General features: G+C 39.5%; 1 protein-coding gene across 5 annotated transcripts in view; it reads left to right on the forward strand.

Moving 5' to 3' along the window:
* The window catches only part of CNKSR2 (connector enhancer of kinase suppressor of Ras 2), a 379,302-nt gene extending 360,090 nt beyond the window's left edge, over nt 1–19,212 (forward strand). For 4 of the 5 annotated variants that reach the window (XM_007070479.3, XM_027832677.3, XM_037901599.2 and 1 more), the window contains 2 exons: nt 14,826–15,022; nt 17,756–19,212. In XM_007070479.3, the coding sequence (XP_007070541.1) occupies nt 14,826–15,022; nt 17,756–17,971 (413 nt within the window). In that variant the 3' untranslated portion in view covers nt 17,972–19,212. Of the gene's footprint in view, nt 1–442; nt 3,120–14,825; nt 15,023–17,755 lie in introns of those variants that run through there. The other variant, XM_037901608.2, reaches the window with a different exon arrangement.
* The last annotated feature ends 795 nt before the right edge of the window (nt 19,213–20,007 follow it).

Below are 20,007 nucleotides of genomic sequence, written 5' to 3' on the forward strand. Positions count from 1 at the left end.
CCCTCTCCTCCACCCTCACTCCCATGACCTCTCCCAGTGCTTGCCAAATGGGCTAATCCAGGTTAAAACAGACTACACTGAGGAAGTAGATATACATTAGATTATTTGATCTTCTTTTAATTGGTCTTCATTCCGTTTTTTTAAAGTGTCAATGCAAATTGAAAATGCAAAACTGCACACTCCTACATAGCTTGTGTGCACCAGAAACTGAAATTTCTGAAGGATCATAGTATAAAACCAAAACAGTGCCATGTCCTTGTGCTCACACGTGCATGCAGACAAGAAAAGCACTGTAGTGCTAAAACTTTATGAAAATCTTGCCATATTTGCTATTTTCTCTTGTATCAAGATTGCATGATATTTCTAATATACTAATATGATATGGAAATAATGGCACGTCACAGTTCTTTCATCATATTGTATCACTGCTTTATCATATTAGGCTAATACACTGCGAGAGTTGATAGAACCTCTCCATGCCAAATCGGATCCACTTCTCTTGGCACTGAACTGATTGGACTCAGATTGATAAACTAATGATTAGAGAATTTAGATCGGAGAGAATTGGCACGACGGAGACTCAACTTCAGCCTCTTGCAAGCAACCTAATGGCCTCCATTCAGAAAGTTTAATTCTTCTTGAATAACTTTGATGTTTATAAAAGAACAGACATTTTAAAGCATAGACAACCAAATGTCTGGATATGGGGACTCCAGGAAAGTGTTAAAGGGGCAGACCTATTACCAGTCTTTTGAAGAATGCATCCTTTCCACAATGGGACTAGGCACAAAATCATATCCTGTCTACGTGGAGCGCAGTTGCAGAAAATACTGCCCCCTGCATAGGAGAACAGAAGGGGAAGAGGGTCATGGCAGGGGAAGGGCTCTGATGACACACAGTTGTGTTCTGCAGACTTCAAGGAATTAAAGAGGGATCAGCTATGGTAACTATAAAATCCTGTTGTTTTTATTGACTTCAGTGACTTCATTCAGGCAAAGCAGAGAAAGCTAATATAATTTAAGTGTACTTCACTTAAGTGAAAGAGTTAACTTGCTGTATCATACTAAATTAAGTGTATTCTTCCAAGTCAAGGTGTGTACAGACTATTTGGAGACTTAATATATGTTTAATGATTTATACTGAATTATCAGAGGGCACACTGAAACTGATTTGGATGACGGTGATGGAGAAGATACCTCATGCTGGGATTTATTAGACTCCGCAGATACAATCTACAAATCCTCTTTATCTTCTAGGACTTACATGTGAGTGATGCTGCCTCACAGAACAGGCATCAAGTATTCTCTGTATAGAACTCGCACTCCATGGGGTTGTTTTGGGGCCAGTATTTGTTTGGATGTCACTCAAAGTAGATTCCAATATTGTTATTTATCATTATGTTCTGGCTCCCCTGTGAGTTAATGTTTGCCTCTATCTCTGTGATTAGAATGTGGATTTTCCTTTATATATTTGGCTACGGGTGTATTGTAATAATGTCAATGCTAATTACTTGATATTTCATATTATCTTATGGAGAGATACTTTTAAAAATGTATTTTGAAATGTTTTCTTTCTGCTGGCTAAATGTATGGTATTGCGTTCTGTTAATACCAATAAAATTATATATATATATATATATATATAGTTATATATATATAGTTATATATAAATATTTCCCTTTTATATATAAGTAGACTATGCTTTTTTCCTCACAAGTAAGAATTGTGCAGTGGATAAAATTGCATCTCTGCTTACAGCAGTAACAAAGCTATAATAGTTTTAATATTAATTTTATAAAATAAAAATCCAGTATACTATGACATATGTGCTAGTTGGATATTCATCAGTATGCATATTGTGTTTCAATTTAACATTAATGGGCCTCTCACAAGTCAATCTATATATTTAACAACATGATTTTGACATTTTTAATTGTTAGCAATCAAGAAATTGAACATGCCTATTATAGCAAAGTATGCCCAGTGTTACTTGTTGTTTACAAAATTGTACATTGATACAGTTTTTTGCCTGTTGACCAAACAGATAAACCCACCATGTTTTTATTACTCGCGTATCCTTAGGAATTGATTTTTAAATATAATTTACTGCTCTTTCCAACACTTGACAAAGGCAGAATTCATCTCTTTATATAATGTTGCCTTTGAAATACTTGCTTCTGCCAGTGTCGATAAATCAGTGCTAAGTGCATAAAGATTCTGCAACCTGAAAGATTTATTGTTAAAACCTTGATGGAATGCCCTGCAACCTGAACCAGTCCTTTGCATCCTGTCATTAAACTCCAGAATCAGTTAGAAATTAAATGTTTTGGAAATGAATTAGACTACCAGAAGCCAAGATAAGAATCTAAAATGTCCTTTGGCTGCCATTTTGGGTTCCACTGATGGCTCATTTACTTTTTTTTGCCAAAGGCCAGAAGGAGCTAATATATCTGCCGCACTGTGCATTATAACTCAAGCTTCATTTTTTCCTATCACAGATTGTATTGAATGAGCATTACCATTTTTGAGAGGGATTCCGAAGGGCTGCAATTAGCAGCCCGTGACATTAATTGCATACACATTTGTCAAATATTTTTTCTGTATGCCTTAAAATAAAGTTTGGAAAATGGCAGTTAACGTTTCTTTAATGAAGACAGTTGATTTATTCATTAGGTTAGGGTTTTTAAAGGTATTATTTTCTGCTTAATAAAAAAAATCTATATTACTCATTGGCAAATTACCCAGATTTGCCTCTGCATACCCTTTGTCCATAAACTCTGTTACTCCCTTTTCCTGTGGGAATGCACACACGTATTCTTCCTAATGGATATGGGACAGATGTCTCTTCCATCATGATTATGGTACCAATTGTGGGAGAAAGTTTTTTTAATAAAGTGCACACGTTCCATGTTCAAAAGTTTATTCAGCATCTGGACATTTAATTGCATAAGAAATCTGTGGTAAAGAGTATATTGCTGTTAAATTTTTGTTGTCGTTATTTTAGGTTTTGTTACCAAAGGTGCTAAAAAAAAGGGCCCAGTCCTAGGTGGTGCTTAGACGAGAACAGACTACAGTGGTGTTGAGGGCATTCAGCAGCTGACAAGCTTTACATCTTGCAATGTCATGTCTTAAATAAATAAAATGTAAATTAAGCTACGGATTCATTAGTCTGAGGTCTAATTAATGCATTTATCAAGAAATCTGCAAGAACATTGGCATGTATGACATGTTCTAAATAAAACCTATGAGTAAAATTTTCAAAAGCGCTTAAGTCCAATTTTCAGAAGTGCCTAAGACACTTTTGAAAATGGAATTGAGGCTCCTAAGTGACTTAGACACTTATGAAAATTGGACTTAAACGCTTTTGGAAATTTCACCCTGTGTGTTGTAGTATCCAGCAAAGTAAAGCATACCAATATGACATTTACTATCCTGTGGAGTAGTGTTCCTGTTCTCTGTGAACAGGTGATGTACTAGGAATATGTACTCTATTCAAACTTAGTTAGGTACCAACCCTATAAACCTTGACAGATATTGCTATTGTACAAGAGTGAGTTTTGCTCAAATTGGACTGATGAGTAATGTAGCTATGTCCAACTGTCCCTACCATTTGTCATTTAACCTTTTGCAACATCGTGTGCCCTTACAGTTTAGGTTTATGAAAATAATGTTTTGCTGAAGAAATACTTGCTTCCAAATGATTGCTGCTGGACTAATCCATGGGGAAATCATTATCCATTTAAAAGTCACAGTGCCCCCATCTATACAGTGACACAAACTGTCTCTCCAGTTGCACTGTCCCCTGAATACTTCAACTGTCTTTCCGGGTGGCATGGTTTTACTTTGTCCCTGAACTGAGGAGAATGAGAGGAAGCTTGCAGGGAAAATGGTAATGGTGAATGCAATGTTTATTTCACTTTAACGGTTTGCATCAAAATTAAACACTAATTTCCGCATGTAGCATAGAAAAGAAATAGGAAATTGACAAGAGAGCCTCTTTCATTATGTAAAATTTTCCCAGTGAGGCACTAAAAAATAAAAAGCAGCAAATAAAAATTAAATTGACATTTCCATATGGAAGATAATGTAAGTAAAGCACTTAAACCAAATATTAAAGGTTATATTTATAAATATTTGTCATTGCCAACAAATTCTGCTTCTAATCATCAGTTTCCTGTTACTGTTAGGAATTATTTTATTTTTATTTAAATTTTATTTTTTCTATGCACTTTTTGCACTCACTAGTACAGTCATACTTAAGTGAAGTTCTGGAACATCCTTCTAATGGGAGCAGTGGGGGCAAAACACTTAACTGGCTTCAAGACTGAGCTTGGTAAATTTATGGAGGGGATGGTATGAGGAGACTGCCTACAGTGGCGTGTGGTCCATCTGTGACTGCTAGTAGCAAATTTCACCAGTGGCCAGTGATGAGACACTAGATGGGGAGGGCTCTGAGTTATTACAGAGAATTCTTTTCCAGGAGTCTGGCTGGAGGGTCTTTCCAACATGCTCAGGGTCTAACTGATCACCGGGTCAGACTGGCAGAAACCCTGTGGGGTGCTTGCTTTCCTCTGCAGCGTGGGACATGAGTCACTTGTTGGTTTAAACTGGAGCAAATGTTGGATTCTCTGGAATTTGAAATCTTTAAATCATGATTTGAGGACTTCACTAACTCAGCCAGAGGCTATGGATCTATTACAGGGGTGGTGTGGGTTTGGTTCCGTGGCTTGCAATGTGCAGGAGGTCAGATTAGGTGATCATAAAGGTCACTTCTGGCATTAATGCCTGAGCTGATGGATCATGAGCACTGGAAGTTAAATAGCCTGAGAATGTATGCCCTTCAGAGCAGGGATCATATTGGTATGTGCTTGTACTGTGCCTATCACAATGGGGCTGAGGCCTGTAAGGGGCAACTTCAATATGCTTAATATACCTCAGACCCTACACAGACTAGGAGTCTGGTTCTCCCCTTATTTACATCAGTTTTATAGCTCCTTTTATTTCAAGGAACCAATTTCACCAACAAAAAGAGGAAAATTGGGCCCTAGGTCTCAGATGATGAGTGTAAATCAGTATACAGGAGTGTACACAGCTCTGCTGTGCAGACTTCCTCGACAATTTCCTCTGTGTCTTGAAGGTTACATAACAGGCATAAATAGGACATGGATATAAATCTCCCAGATACACTTCCTCTGTACAGGAGGCAGTGGTGTAGCCTGTTACCTTAATACTCCTGTCCTCTGATTCTCCAGCTGCTAACACTTACTCTGGAAATGTGTATGTCAGCTCGTTTTTAAGGGCATCCCTCCCCTAATTCAGGGAGACTTCTAGGAAACTCTTTTCTATCCCCCACCCCCTTCCCCGTACACAGGCCTCTCTGAAGCACTCCATCACCTCTGTGTTGCTGACTGACTTAGTGGGAGCTCTAATGTTAAAACATTGTATAATACACAGGTTAAGAAAAAAGTGTCCTTACATCTGGGTCCAGTGCTTATATTGTCCAAAAATACAAGTTTTGTTTTAAAAGTCATAAGATACATAGAGTACGTAATCAGCAATGACCCAAATTTAGGTGAATATATTTAACAATGCAGTTTAGATATTAGCATCCTACTACTTTGAAAGAAGAACAAAAAGGAAGGGGATTGCAAGAAACAGAGAGGGCAGGAGAGGTAGAAGGCAAAAAGGGAGGGAAGACGCAAAGGAAAGTGATCCGCAGAATTTCAAAAGAAGCCCAGAGATTAACACAGCTTGCATTTACCTTTGAAAAAGGGTTCATTTTAAGAAACAAAATAACATTCAGACCTTTATTTTACTGTAAGTACAGAGAAGGAGGTGATAAGTGATATAGGTTTCCTTTTGCACTTTAATAGAGGAATCTGTCCTAAATCATGCTGACCAGCTGATTAGCCTTTGGTTTCCATGCAGACCAGAATTGCATCACATTTTATCTCCTGCCTACTCTGTGCTGTACTTAAACACTGTGCCAATTGTTCTTTTCTCAGTAATCACCCGTGGGAACTACACTGCTCTCCTACTATGAGCTGATTTTCCATCTAACTATGGCTTCCTTTATAAACGTGCCTCAGAGAGGTGACTTCATGTGCAGATGAAAAATTTTACCTTCTGCTGGTTTGAGTGGTTCTCTTCTTTTGGTTTAGGGTATGACTACACTGCATCAAAACACCTGCGGCTGACTTAGCTTTCCGGTGCTATGAAATTGTAGTGTAGACATTCAGGATCAGGCTGGAACCTAAGCTCTGGGCCCTCCCCCTTGGCTTCTGCCCAAGCGTGAACATCTACACTGCAATTTGATAGCCCCACAGCCTGAGCCCTGTGAGCCTGAGTCAGCTGACATTGGCCAGCCACAGGTGTTTTATTGCAGTATAGACATGCCCTTAGGCTAAATCAAGAGAGAGAGAGAAAGAGAAAATATTCAGTTTTGTCCACCAGTCTTCTATCTAAATAGATGTAGAAACTATTTAAATTCCCATTTCTTTGAATTATACACTTTGATTTTTCCCCCTTTGTGTAATGTAGACTTATCTTAGGATCCCTGTCACATGAACATTAACCCTTAGAGCACTGAAGAATTTATGGTACTCTGGTATTTTGCACTGAGAATCTGAAGAATAGGTTACTTCTCTTCAGTGGCTCTTCCCATCCATCCAACCCAGCCAAAGCCCACCTTCTCTCTCCTTAGGCCTTCTTGCTCTCCCTTCTCTAAACATAATGAGATCCCTCCCATTTCCCTACCTTTTTCCCTCAGCCCTTCTTTTGTTGAGCACCAGAAGATGCTCCCAAGCAGAATGCTACCTCACCCTGCTCACCTGCCTCCATGTTCTTTTTCCGCTTGCCTTATTCATACTGGTCCTGCCCTACTCCAAGCCTGACATTCTGACGCTTCTGCTGGCTGACCGACTGAGTAAGGGTTTGGGAATTTTGAATAAGGGGACCAGGTCATGTGTTAGGCCTTGTCTTCATTAGAAGTTCACATGTTTGCTTACTATGTATTAGCTAAATCCAGGCACCTAGTGTTTATCTCAACCTGCTAACACATGTGACAGCTACAAAGTGCTTTGTCTGCACTAGGATTTTACTTCATGTTAGTTACCATGTGTTAGCTAACACGTGGTCAGCAAACACCTTTTAGTGTGGACATGCCCTCAGTGTCAAGAAGGCAAACAAGGAAGGAGGGGAGATTTTTGCATGGGGGAGGAGGGAGGGTCAGGACTTCCTTTATCTCATACTCCCAACCTGTCCACTTACCTGTGGCCAGAAACCAACCCTTGTCCCTGGCATGGCACTCACTAGCAGCCACGAAAAGGTCTTAAAACTTTTCATGAAGTTAGTTTCCAGGTGCTAAAGATGAACTGCCAAGGCTTTGCTGTAAAGTTCAAAGCAAATCATGTGAGATTTCTGGGGGGAAGGTAGCTGTTTAATAATGTAATTAATGCCTTTTTTTAATAAAATTACCTCCCCATGATCCTGGGAAAGCTCAGCTGAGCTGGTTTCTCAGCCAGAGAGTGTGACCTCATTAAAAGGAATGAAAATAGGAGTTTAGATTTCAGTAAAGCACAGGGATTTCAGTTCGATCATTTTCACCTTGCTCACTCTCTGACATAGAAACCAGTAAGGCTATAGCTCAACTTTCTCAGGGTTTTCAGAAGGTGGTAATTTTGTTCAAGTGCATCTTTAATTAACTACAGGTGAGTAGTGGCTAAGCGTGTGAGGCGCTGAATAGCTGGATGAAGCATGTAACCAAGTAGTAAAGTTAGCAAAGCAAAACATTTAATTATTTGAAGAAGAAAACAACATAGTGAGCCTGGAGGATAGAAGACAGGTGGAGGAGAATTGAGAAAAGGGATGCAGCCACAAAAAGGAAATGGGAAGAGGCAACTGCCTTGATGACCTCACCAAACTGCAGAAGCTCTCTTTCCCCAAAATACTGAAGATATGCTCAGATGGCTGGCAACCCAAAAGGAAAGAGGAAACTTAAAGATGAGGAGAGGAATCTTAGTGACATTGGGAAGAACAGCAGAAATATGATGAGCAGGTCTTAAAAGCCTGCAAGCCTCAAAAGGAGGACTGTAGGTCCTTGAAACACCTGCACACTCGGTCTGGTGGGTGACAAGGTTGAGGGCTGATGGTGTTGTGTTACCTTTTCACAGATGATGTGTGTGCTAATAGCGTTGGATGTAATCTGTAGTTCTTCTGGTACCTTTCTTAACTGCAAAAGCTTCACAGGTCTGTAGTGGCATGAACCCTTTAGTGGAAGAGGACTAATGGAAGGGGTAAGACACCTCTGCTGATATAATAATAATAATATGGAAAGCTTCTGAAGAAGATAACAAACCTTTAGAGACTAAGATTAGAAGGGTGATGAGAAATCTATGCTGAGGGCTCTGTGTTTTCTGTGATTCTGTCTATAACATCTAACCCCTGCCACAGAATCATGCTCTAACCCATAGGATTGAATATGAAACCTTCTGAATTCACTAATTCAGTGTTGTCTTCCTGAGCCTGCAAACAGACAGTAATTCTTCTCAGTGGTCTGGACTGCTCCTGTTCAACTCAATGAAGAGTTATGTCTGAAACCTAATACCACTATGTATATATCAGCAATGGTAACTAGTTCACTCTGACCATTTTAATAGCAATATCCAGCTAATGTTCTACCTATTGATCTTGGATATACTGGGGAAAATAATGTAAAGAGGAATATGGTTATTGACAAGGATTTCTGGGTCAGGAAACTAGTTAACTCTCACCAACCCACAAAACTCAGATCACTCACAAATGGGATTGCGCTGCCAAAATCCCAAAGTGCATCTGCATGTCTTTAACTCAAATCATTTCTCATCCCTTAATGTGGTACCAAAAGCCGCAACTTTCTCCTCATTAGCTGCAAAAAACCTCCATCTTCCCTTCCTGATAAAATGTTTATGGCATCTTTGTAAATTCAGAGGCAGTGTAAAATACATGTCAGAAACCTTCCAAAATTGAAAGATGAATATCAAAATAATGCAATGGCTTCTGTGCTGCGTGTATTATTCAGTTTCACATTTAATTAAATAAAAAATGTCTGATGTTGAATATACTTGAATCTCCAGCAGAAATTTCATTGTCACAGACTTTGGTGCCACTGTGGTATAGCAATTGGAGACCTCGCTATAGAATTTAGGCCTAGTGTGCCGCAAAGTACATAGGGGGCTGTTCTATACCCAAGTGAAAAAGCTGCTCAAGAAATGGATGCGGCCAGGAATAACAATCCATGTTCCAGATTAGGGACTCTTACCTGCAGCAATGTATGGAAATCCTAAAACCATTTCTTTCACAGGAGCCAGGTGGCTAAAGAAACACAGTCTGGGACTCAGGAGCCAACTCAGAATAATGAATAACAACCTAATGTTTGTGATGCCATTCTAAAATTAGTCTGTGAATCCCTCTAGGCCTACAGCCCTCCTCCAGAATCTGTTCTGTATCTGAATCAGGTATCCCTTGAGGCCTGATTCTTCCTTAAAGAAACTGTAATGCTAGTGCAACGTATCAGACAGCTACAGCCCACCCTGAGGCCTTCCATTGGCAAATGGATGTATTACTAACCCAGTCACTTAACCATGAGCTAGCTTAGATCAAACCATGAGCTAGTTTAGACACTCTTAATTTAATCTCAAATCATGATGCTTTTAGGATACCATGTCCTTTAGGGTATATCTACACTGCAATTAAAAATCTGTAGCTGGCCCATGTCAGCTGACTCAGGCTCACAGAACTCGGGCCAAAGGGCTGTTTAATTGTGGTGTAGACCTTTGGGCTGGAGCCCAGGCTCTAGGACCCTGAGGGGTTAGGAGGGTCCCAGAGCTTGGGCGGCAGCCTGAGCCCAAATGTCTACACCACAATTAAACAGCCCGACAGCCAGAGCCCCGTGTGCCAGAATCAGCTGGCATGGGCCATCCGCAGGTGTCTCACTGCAGTTTAGAAATACTCTGTGTCTCAATCTGTGAGATCAGGAGCATCTAATCATAGGAACCAATTCCAAGAGTAAACTCCCAGCGCCCACCACAGTTCCAGAGAACCACACCTGCCATGGAGACAAAAAAGAAATAGAAGGGAAAGGACATAGCTGAGTGGGGAAGAGGACAATCTTCCACTCATACCCAAATTCACATCGTGCAAGAGGTTAGTACGGAGTTACAGCAAACAAACAACAAACATCTACAACAGCATGACAACTGCTACCACATGGATGTTACCATGATGGTGGTTGCCCTCAGGAAAGGAAGTGAAGGAGAATAGGGAGTTCTGCCTATCCTCCCTCAGGAACTTTTCTTTTAGGAACCCACAGAGGGATAAATGGCTTCAATCACATATGTGTTGGTACTTGGACCTCCATGTTAATATTTAACTGTCCATGAACTGTCACTCTTGTCCCTCATCCTTTGCCCCTTTGTCATGGAATAACAGGGAAAGAGAATCCATTCCTTCACAACTTGTATTTTTTAAAGTCTTTGGAAACTTTAGCATGATTTAGGTATTTAAAAAAGCAAATATTTGTAATTCATCTTTAAAGCTCTGGATGTTAGCCAGTTAGCTAAAGGTTTCACCAGCATTTACCTATTTGGGGTGAAGCTTTAAAATGAAGTTATTAAGTGAATAGTCTCACTCCCCCACATGAGCTGATTGAGGGGCAGCTCCAGTCACTAAGAGCAGTGCTGTCGTCTTTATCATTTCCCAGGGTGCAGGAGCATTCCACTGGAACAAGGTGATGTTGTAGCCTCTGCAAAGGTATCTGACATCACTAACAAAGGGGCCTAAATGCAGAGCGAATCCTAAATGCTCAGAGCCACCTCACTGGCTCTCTTTTCCTCACTGCTCAATCCTTCACACCAAAGCCCCGGCCCTACTCCCAAATGCAGATGACTAAGTGATATCAGTGCCTGGATGAAGATAACCTCAAGCAAGATGGAGGTGAGGTATGTGGATAGAGGGGAAATATTTCAAAGAATTGGCTAACACCATAGCACTATCTTTTGAGTACATATGTCTGCCAGTTGTCAGGATGGGGTGCAAACGGGGGCCTTCTGGACTCTTCATTGCTGCCAATATCAGAATAGCATCTGCTACCAAATATACCATTTTCCATCCAGCCAAGATGTTCCCCCCATCTTAAATCATTGATCTGGTTACCGCAAATGGAAATTCTCTTGCCCAAGTTTCCCCTCAGGCCCTTTTCACAGATTCGTTGATGGCTTCTAGGTTCAATTACTGCATAATTCTTTATCTTAGCATGAATGTGACTGCCCTGAAGAGCTTCAGTTGATGTTGACAGTGGCAGATGGACTACTTAGTAATACAGGCTGATGAAAATACTTCACCTGTGCTTTTTGGAACTGCAGAGTTACAGATGAATTTAAGGTTTCAGAGTAGCAGCCGTGTTAGTCTGTATCCGCAAAAAGAACAGGAGTACTGGTGGCACGTTAGAGACTAACAAATTTATTTGAGCATAAGCTTTCGTGGGCTACAGCCCACTTTATCAGATGCATAGAATGGAAGATGTAGTAAGAAGATACATATATACATACAGAGAACATGAAAAGCTGGAGGTAGCCATATCAACAGTAAAAGGCTAATTAATTAAGGTGAGCTATTATCAGCAGGAGAAAAAAACTTTTGTAGTGATAATCAAGATGGCCCATTTAGACAGTTGACAAGAAGGTGTGAGGATACTTAACATGGGGAAATAGATTCAATATGTGTAATGACCCAGCCATTCCCAGTCTCTATTCAAACCCAAACTGGACAGTCTCTACACAAAAGAATAAATGGACACAAATCTGACATCAGGAATCATAACATTCAAAAACCGGTAGGAGAACACTTCAACCTCTCTGGCTACTCAGTAACAGACTTAAAGGTGGCAATTTTGCAACAGAAAAGCTTCAAAAACAGACTCCAACGAGAAAGTGCTGAGCTTGAATTAATATACATACTAGATACCATTAACTTGGGTTTGAACAGAGACTGGGAGTGGCTGGGTCATTACACATATTGAATCTATTTCCCCATGTTAAGTATCCTCACACCTTGTCAACTGTCTAAATGGGCCATCTTGATTATCACTACAAAAGTTTTTTTTCTCCTGCTGATCTTAATGAATTAGCCTCTTACAGTTGGTATGGCTACTTCCACCTTTTCATGTTATCTGTATGTGTGTATACAGATATATATATATATATCTTCTTACTATATGTTCCATTCCATGCTTCCAGTGAAGTGGGCTGTAGCCCACTAAAGCTTATATTCAAATAAATGTGTTAGTCTCTAAGGTGCCACAAGTACTCGTGTTCTTTTTTTAGATGAATTTAAGGTGCTGCTCTTCTTATTCAAAACCCTAAATGGGTTAAGCCTAAACTGTTTCAAGGACTGCCTCTTAATTGCTCATTGGGAAAGCTGGGATTTTCAGTAACTTGTGAAATGCATGATAGGGTTGAGAGATTTCTCAGTGGCTGGGCCCAGAACACCATGCCACAAGAGATTAACATGCCATTGAATCTGGACAGCTTCAGGCTAAATTATAAAAACTCATCTCTTCAGCATAGTTTCCCCATAATAACTACTAACCACCCATGAGGAGAAAGCATGGTCCTATGAAACAAAAATTGTTGCTGGAGGAAAGAGATGGAGAAAGATGCACTTTTTATATAACAAGGGATAAAAGGAAGGGAGAAACAGACAAAATAATCCGCTGTCAGATTTAGCTAGCTTTATCCAGATTTCTTTGTAAATCACTCAGATACCATTAAGATAGCACCTTAAATCGATAGAATTACACATTGGAAGATGCAAACAGACATGAATACATGGACCGTACTAATGTTCCTATTCATTGTAATGTCTCATGGAAATTCTAAAATTGCAGCCTAGCGACATTTCTAAAAAAGCAGAAAAAATCAAGAACACAAAGGATTTGAGCCAGTGTATTAATATTCACTTATTTAGTCCTTTCCTTTTATTTTAACAATAACAGTCTTTATAACAGAAAAGAAAAAAAAGACGATGGCATCTTGTCATTTTGATTTGTCTTTAAATGTTGCCTACACACACATGTGATTAAATCAGTGACTGTCTCCCAGCAGCATATTATATAGTAAGAGGATCTAGGGAAAGAACACGCAACAACCCAAAGGCTCTTTTCAAAGCCACAACCTCTCTCTCAGTTGAAGAGCTGTAATCCTTCCTCACCTATAGGACATTTAAAACAAAATGTGTGCTTTACAAATTACTATTAGATTACAGAAATGTACAGAAGAGTCAAAGGACTGCATGTCTCTGAGGATTTCTGCTGATATTAATGATTGTAAAGTGTTTAGAGCATGTAAGGCGTTATATAAATGTAAGTATTATTCTGGGAGACAGAGTTTTTTTTCTCTCTAGCTTCCCTGTTTGAAACTGACCCAGGTGAGTAGTTACTAGACTGTCTGATGTTTGTTTGGCCTCTGTGAAATGAGTAGTTGGTCTCAGTCCAGTTTGTGGTTGGCATGTGTCTGCCCCCCAGAAAGCTGAGGTCACCATTTGCACCAGTTAGCATCCTTGTCAGTAGTGTTGGTAGGAAAGCTAATGTCTGAGTATACATGGAGGCGGAAGCCCCAGTTCATCAGGGTACTTAAGCATGTGAATGCTCACATTTAAGGCACTTAACTTGTGTGCTTAAAGTCAGGCATGTGCTTAAGTCTGAATGGCCATCTCACTTCGACAAGTGGCTCTTTCAGAAGCAGGTTGAGGAGATTGGCAGGTTAGGTTGGGGTAGGAAAACATGCACTACTGACGGGGAAGAAATGAGGTCTCCTCTCTCTCTCTCTCTCTCTCTCTCTCTAATGCCGTCTTAGCGTTTAGTGCTTTCACAGGCCATATTTGTTTTAAACAATATGTGCAGGAGAATCAGTGAGGCAAAATGAATAGCTCATCCTTTCTCCCGCCCGTCTGTGTCTGGTCTGCTTAGACTACAAGTGCAGGCACGGGCTGTCTCTTACTCTTTGCACAATTCCTAACCCAACAGGGCCCCAATTTAAGCGGAACCTCAAGGAATTACTGTCGCACAAAGGATAGTACAGGTGACCTCATAAATTACTTTTTTCACATGTGCATGAATAGGGACAAAAGAGAGAGAAAATGTAATGTCAGTTGAAGAAGCAAAACAGAAACAGCCCCCCCACACACACACACACACACAATCGTAGGGGAAATGCCGCCTCCTGAACTGAAGCACATCTTTACTTTGTTTTTGAGAACCCTTTTTGTATTCCCCTAAAGGGGGGGAAAAACCCCAAGACAATGTTAAGCCTCCTTCCCCTGATTATTTTTCAGTCGGATCTCTCACCTGAAGTTCCTTCTCTTTTCGTAGGCGGCTCCTATTGCTTCCATTTCTTGCAATAGCTTATGAATTAACTATGATGGTTATTTGTAATTACGTGTCTATTATGACAGTAAACTTATACCCTGTAATCTTTTTTTTCTGCTTTGTAGAAAGCTTTGTATTGTCAAAAGTTTTGCTTTTGTTTCACTTGAAAAGTACCGTATCTAGAAGTGATTTACTTAAGCAATAATTAGAGAGAAAAATAGCTTTAGGCAATGTTTGACTTGCAATACTTTTGAGGGGGGGCAGATTTTGGCAGATGTGGAATACTCTCGCTATATGTGAAATGATCCTTTTCTGGATTTGTTAAAAATACTGCTTTTAGGGAGGCTTTTATGGGTTTTTAATAACCATGTTAATTATACACTGTTCCTTTCTCTTGGTTTTTTTTTTTTCCTGGTTTTTTAAAGCTGAAACTGTAGAAGAAAAGCCAGAAGACTCCTTGCAAGATTGGTACAGAGCCTTGGAGCAGGCCAGTCTGTCGCCTTTAGGAGAATACCGGATTTCCACCAAGCTGGAGTACAAGAAGTTTTTTATAAAAAGATGTAGCGATCCAGTAGTCAATGAAAAACTGCACCAACTGCGAATTCTGAAAAGCACTTTAAAGGTGAGATAGTAGAAGGTGGGGGAAATCCCACCAAAGAGTTGGATCTTATTATATTGTATTCAAAGATTAACTATACTCAGCTGGAAGGCAGTCTGAAAATTGTGTGTGAAAAGAACAAAAGAGAGACATGGGAAAATACTGTTCTCAAAGCTGAGGAAAAGTGTCCGGGGGGGAGAAATCTGTTTTATTTCTCAATAGATAAAATCTCTGTGAGCTCCTCCCCTACCGAGTTAAACATGATTTGATCTGAAATTTTCAGAAGAGGTATTAATCCCCCTTTTTCCCCAAAACATTTTCATTTACCAAGATAAACGTGCTATATCATTACCTGAGAGTAAGCTTAATTAAAGTCAATCATTTGGAAAGTGGCAGTTTTATTTAAAATGTTGCTGCTCTATGATTACTAAGCTTGTCTAGAAAAGAACTGAACATTTGTTTTCTGCCTGAAGATTGTACAAAGATTTATGAAATAAATGGCAGTAATGATACATACAAATATTGTAATAATGGCCCTATATTTAAGACAGAGCATTTGTATTTTGAAATTTTAACCACCTTGTCTACTCCCTTAATCATCAGAAAGTTATCGCAGTGCATGCTATTCCAGATTACATCAGGGATGTTCCTTTAAAGCACAGTAAGCAATAGATACTCTTATGCTGGATCTTCCTTGAGGCCCAGTTATCTATATTAAATTTAACTTACTACATTTTAAGCCGCTAGATACTAAATACATTGGCCTTTGGTAGCAGCTTTCGTCTCAGAGTGCTTTACTAACATTAATGAATTAAGTCTTCCAACCTCCCTGAGAGGCACTTAAACATTCTATATGACCCGGATCCTGCAAAGACTTACACAGAGGATTTACTTTACTCACAGTGAGTGTCATCCCATTTAAGGCAATAGCACTACTCGGGGTATGTAAGGTTAAACGTATATGGAACACTTTGCAGAATCGGAAGTAAGGCTTTTAAGTGGCTTTCCCAAAGTCTCACATAGGAAGTCTGGGAAAGAGCCAGAAACAGAACCAAGGTTTTTGTACTTAATCACAAGGCTGTACTTCCTGTCCTGTGCCTTAATCACAAGGCCGTCCTTCCTCCTGGAAGGTGCAAGTTCACTGAGCAGTAGTAAGGAGGTACAGCGTACCCATGAGTTATTAATACAGCACCAGGGAAGCACAGTGCGGTACTACAAGCACAGGTCTGGAAAGCAGGAGTTCCTGTGTTCTAATCTCAGCTTTGACGTTAACCTTTGGCTCAGTTTCCCTATCTCAAAAATGAATATGCGACTACTCTGGGGAACATCAAAAAGCTATTGTTTGCAAAGCACTCTCAACATGAAGATCACTTTATACATGTTAATAACATTTTAAATGTACTACTTCTTGGTACCATGACTCTTCCAAGTGTATCAGGCGAAAGACAGAGCAGGCTGTTTTTTTAACTACACCCATCACCCTCACCAAAATGGATGAAAGGTTTAGCATATGTATACAGTTATCATGGAACAGATAAGTTAGCAGTGGGGACCATGAAGCTTCCTGTAGGAATAAACAGTAAAGGAGAAGTTGTTGATGAACAGATCACTACTATAGGAAAGGTCTCATGCTTAAACCTGCGTGCTAATTGTATTATTAAGGCTTGACTCTGTTGCATCCAGCTGCCCTTGATTGCAGTAGAGTGGAGTGACTGCAAGGGAGCCTGAAGCTGGCTCTGATCTACACCTGCTGGGTATGGCCCCTCAAGAGACCTTCACCAGCCAGGGATTGTTAAGAGCATAGCACAGAGCAGCCACACACCTTCTCCACCCATGTGCACCCCAGACAGCAGGGGAATAGGGTACAAGTGGGCTCTTCTGGCTCTGAACTTGAGGAGGAGATCCAGCCAGGTTCTGGCCCCTATGAGTATGTCTACACTGCAGCTGGGAGGTGTGATTCCCAGAGCCAGTAGACAGACTCATGCTAGCTCAGCTCCAACTAGCATGCTAAAAATAGCAGTGTGGATGTTGTGGTTTGGTCTAGCCGCTCAAGTCCAAGCCTGCCTGAACCCCTGGGTCTAAGCTCAGGCAGCTAGCCTGAGCCACCACCAGTGGTGCAAGGTCTACATTGATATCTTTAGCAGGCTCGCTCATCTCAAGCTGTTGCAAACCTGTCTACCCATACTGCGAATCAGTGTAGACATATCCTTTACAGTGGGAAGGGCCAGAGCATCGGGTCTACTAGATGTATTTATGATCTTTAATGAAGAGCAGTTATCTAATTAAAACATCCTTGCTTAATTTTTCACATGTAGTGCTGAGATGCCAAGGTGAGGAGCACAGCTGAAAAGCCTCCCTGAACTGATTGATGTCAGGCCATCTGTTTGCATCCCACACACTAACAGTATTTCTTATGAAATCAAGAAAAGTCAACAGATGGCACTTCACAGTGTGAAACATTTTCTTAGAAACTAAAGCAGCTAATAGTAAATAGCCAGGGTTTTGTTTTTATATAACAGATCAAGGGGTAATAAGAAGGGAAGCCCTGCAGCCCAAGTGATGTCCAACACCCTGACCCATGTATGACATCATTTTTAAGTAGATCTCAAGAGGCTTAAAATCAATGGCACACTATGCCCCCCTCTTTCTAATGCCTTTGTGTCTTACATGTGCTTGCCCTTTTGTTAAGTTGCTCATCATTTATATGAGATACTCTTGCTAGTAATTTATCGCTGTCTGTTCTTTTTTCTTTTGCAGGCCAGAGAAGGAGAGGTAGCCATTATAGATAAGGTTCTCAATAATCCAGATTTGACATCTAAAGACTTTCAAGAATGGAAACAAATGTACCTTGATCTCTTCTTGGATATTTGTCAAAACAGTACCCCAAGGGACCCTGTAAATGGCTCTTCTGAAGTAGATGCACTTATAGCCTCTTTAGCACACACCCATTCATACATTGAAACGCATGTATAAGTGTCGTCTTTTTTGTCAATTTGCTACATTCCAATCCTTTACTCAGTGCATAAAGTAGTTTTTCTATCAATATTTGGGAGGTCTGGTAAATTATATTTTAATGTTACTCGGCTGTGTGAAGTAAACCTTACGTGGTCCATGATCCCATTGTCTTCAATGGGAATTTGTATATTTTTATGCTACCAATGCTCAGCTTGTGTTTAGTTTGTGCAAAACAAATGAACATGGTTTTTAATAAATAAAAATATATTTAAAAATACATTTTGGAAGATGGTGAGCTTCAAAATGAAAGCTCTAGAGGATCAAGGTTTTGTGACTGAAGGTCAGTTGACCTCTTTAAAAATGTAATTTTATACTATATAATTCCAGTGTTGCATTACATTTTTGGAGTTCAGGTATTATTTTGATTGTGTGGAAAATAAAACATTTTTTTATATTTAATGAAAAACTCTAGGAATTTTCTTAAGTGACAGACAAAAAGGTAATGCAGTGATTATCGCTGAGTTTTGATGAAAACAGACAAGCATTCGATAAATAAATAAGGACAAACAAAAAAAAATCACTGACACAAGTTCAGTTATCAAAAGTTCAGGTATTAACTATCCCATGCTTTTTAAAAGCTGGTTTGTAAGAGAGCTATAGTACAGGTTTTTCATCAGTGCAAATTAGTGTTTTTGTTTTTGTATTTTTAATTAAGACCAAATTGTATGTTATCCCCCCTTAATTTTATTGTTGGTTCTTTATTATTAATAGTATGATTGCTTTGGCACTGATGGTATCAGGTTCATGTGTAGCTTTTTGCAATGACAGCAATCAGACTTCGACCATGCTTGTTAAGGATGTTTAACTTGTCCAAAAAAAGTAACTAAAGAAAAGGATTCCGACATAATGCTTTCCATCTGAAACACTTTGTCAACTCCCAGGTGGCAGAGAGGGAGTAAATAGGATTTTTCGACTAGTCTCCTACTTGTTTCCTAACCTGTTAAATTCAACATTTTGTATGCAGGGAAAAATGTGATATTAACAAGGTCAAGAACATAATCTGAAAAACTAGTGACAACTAAAAAGCCTCTGTTTTGCTTTTGAAGAGGAAAGGATGTCTCCAGCTTGTGTTGAGTTCACAAACCAATTAAAATGTTTTAAACTTACATAAGATTTCAGCTACATGTGAAACAACCCAGGGAACAGGAGCGAAGCATTTGCTTAGACTTTATGCACATGCCTTGGAATGGGCCTGGAGGGGGAAAATCCTGAATCATGCATTTATCCTTTACCAGCTTAGTGTTTATGAAAAGTGAACAGAGCATGACAAAATATTTGTGCTGCTTTTTAATGTTTTGCTGCAGAAGTTAAGAGTCATGACACGGTTTGATAATACTTATGGCAAATGGAAAAGCACCTGTTAGTAGTCCTTACCATGAGTTGTTCACTGAACCAGCTTTAGACTGTTGCCTGTACAGCTCAGTGAATGTACTTAAACTTTAAGAGCTCAGATGTTTATTGGTAATTATCTTTGCTGTTGGGATGAAGGCAGGAAAGGAGGAGTGTCTCTCTGTTTATTTGTTTTGAAGTTTTTTTAATGCATTTTGGATTGCAAATGTTTTGCAGATTTTGCACAATTGTACAGAGGCGTGGCCTTTCTGCAGCCCATTTGAAATAATTCTAATTCAAGTCAACATGGCTGACGAATCATGTATTAATGTTTGTATGGAATTCTGGATCCAGTGTAATATTTGTACCATTTAGAAGAATCTGTTTGTATGAACTGGACATTTATTTACTGCATGGGTACTGACTTGTATATTAAATTTGTGAGGTTTTGTATATTTCTCATAACAAAAAATGCTTGACCTGAAATGAATTGTACTATTGTTCCAAGCATTTACACTCTTGTTATTGTTTTACTGGACCAAAAGTAAATATATTCATATAAAAATTCTTCATATCTGATGGATGTATATGCACATCACGTAGCTGATTCTTTGTTGAAACTAAGGCAGTTTAGACCATGTAGATCTGTTGCTATGCAACAGCTA

Source organism: Chelonia mydas, chromosome 1 (genome assembly GCF_015237465.2).
Source record: "Chelonia mydas isolate rCheMyd1 chromosome 1, rCheMyd1.pri.v2, whole genome shotgun sequence".
In the NCBI taxonomy this organism is placed as follows: domain Eukaryota; kingdom Metazoa; phylum Chordata; order Testudines; family Cheloniidae; genus Chelonia; species Chelonia mydas.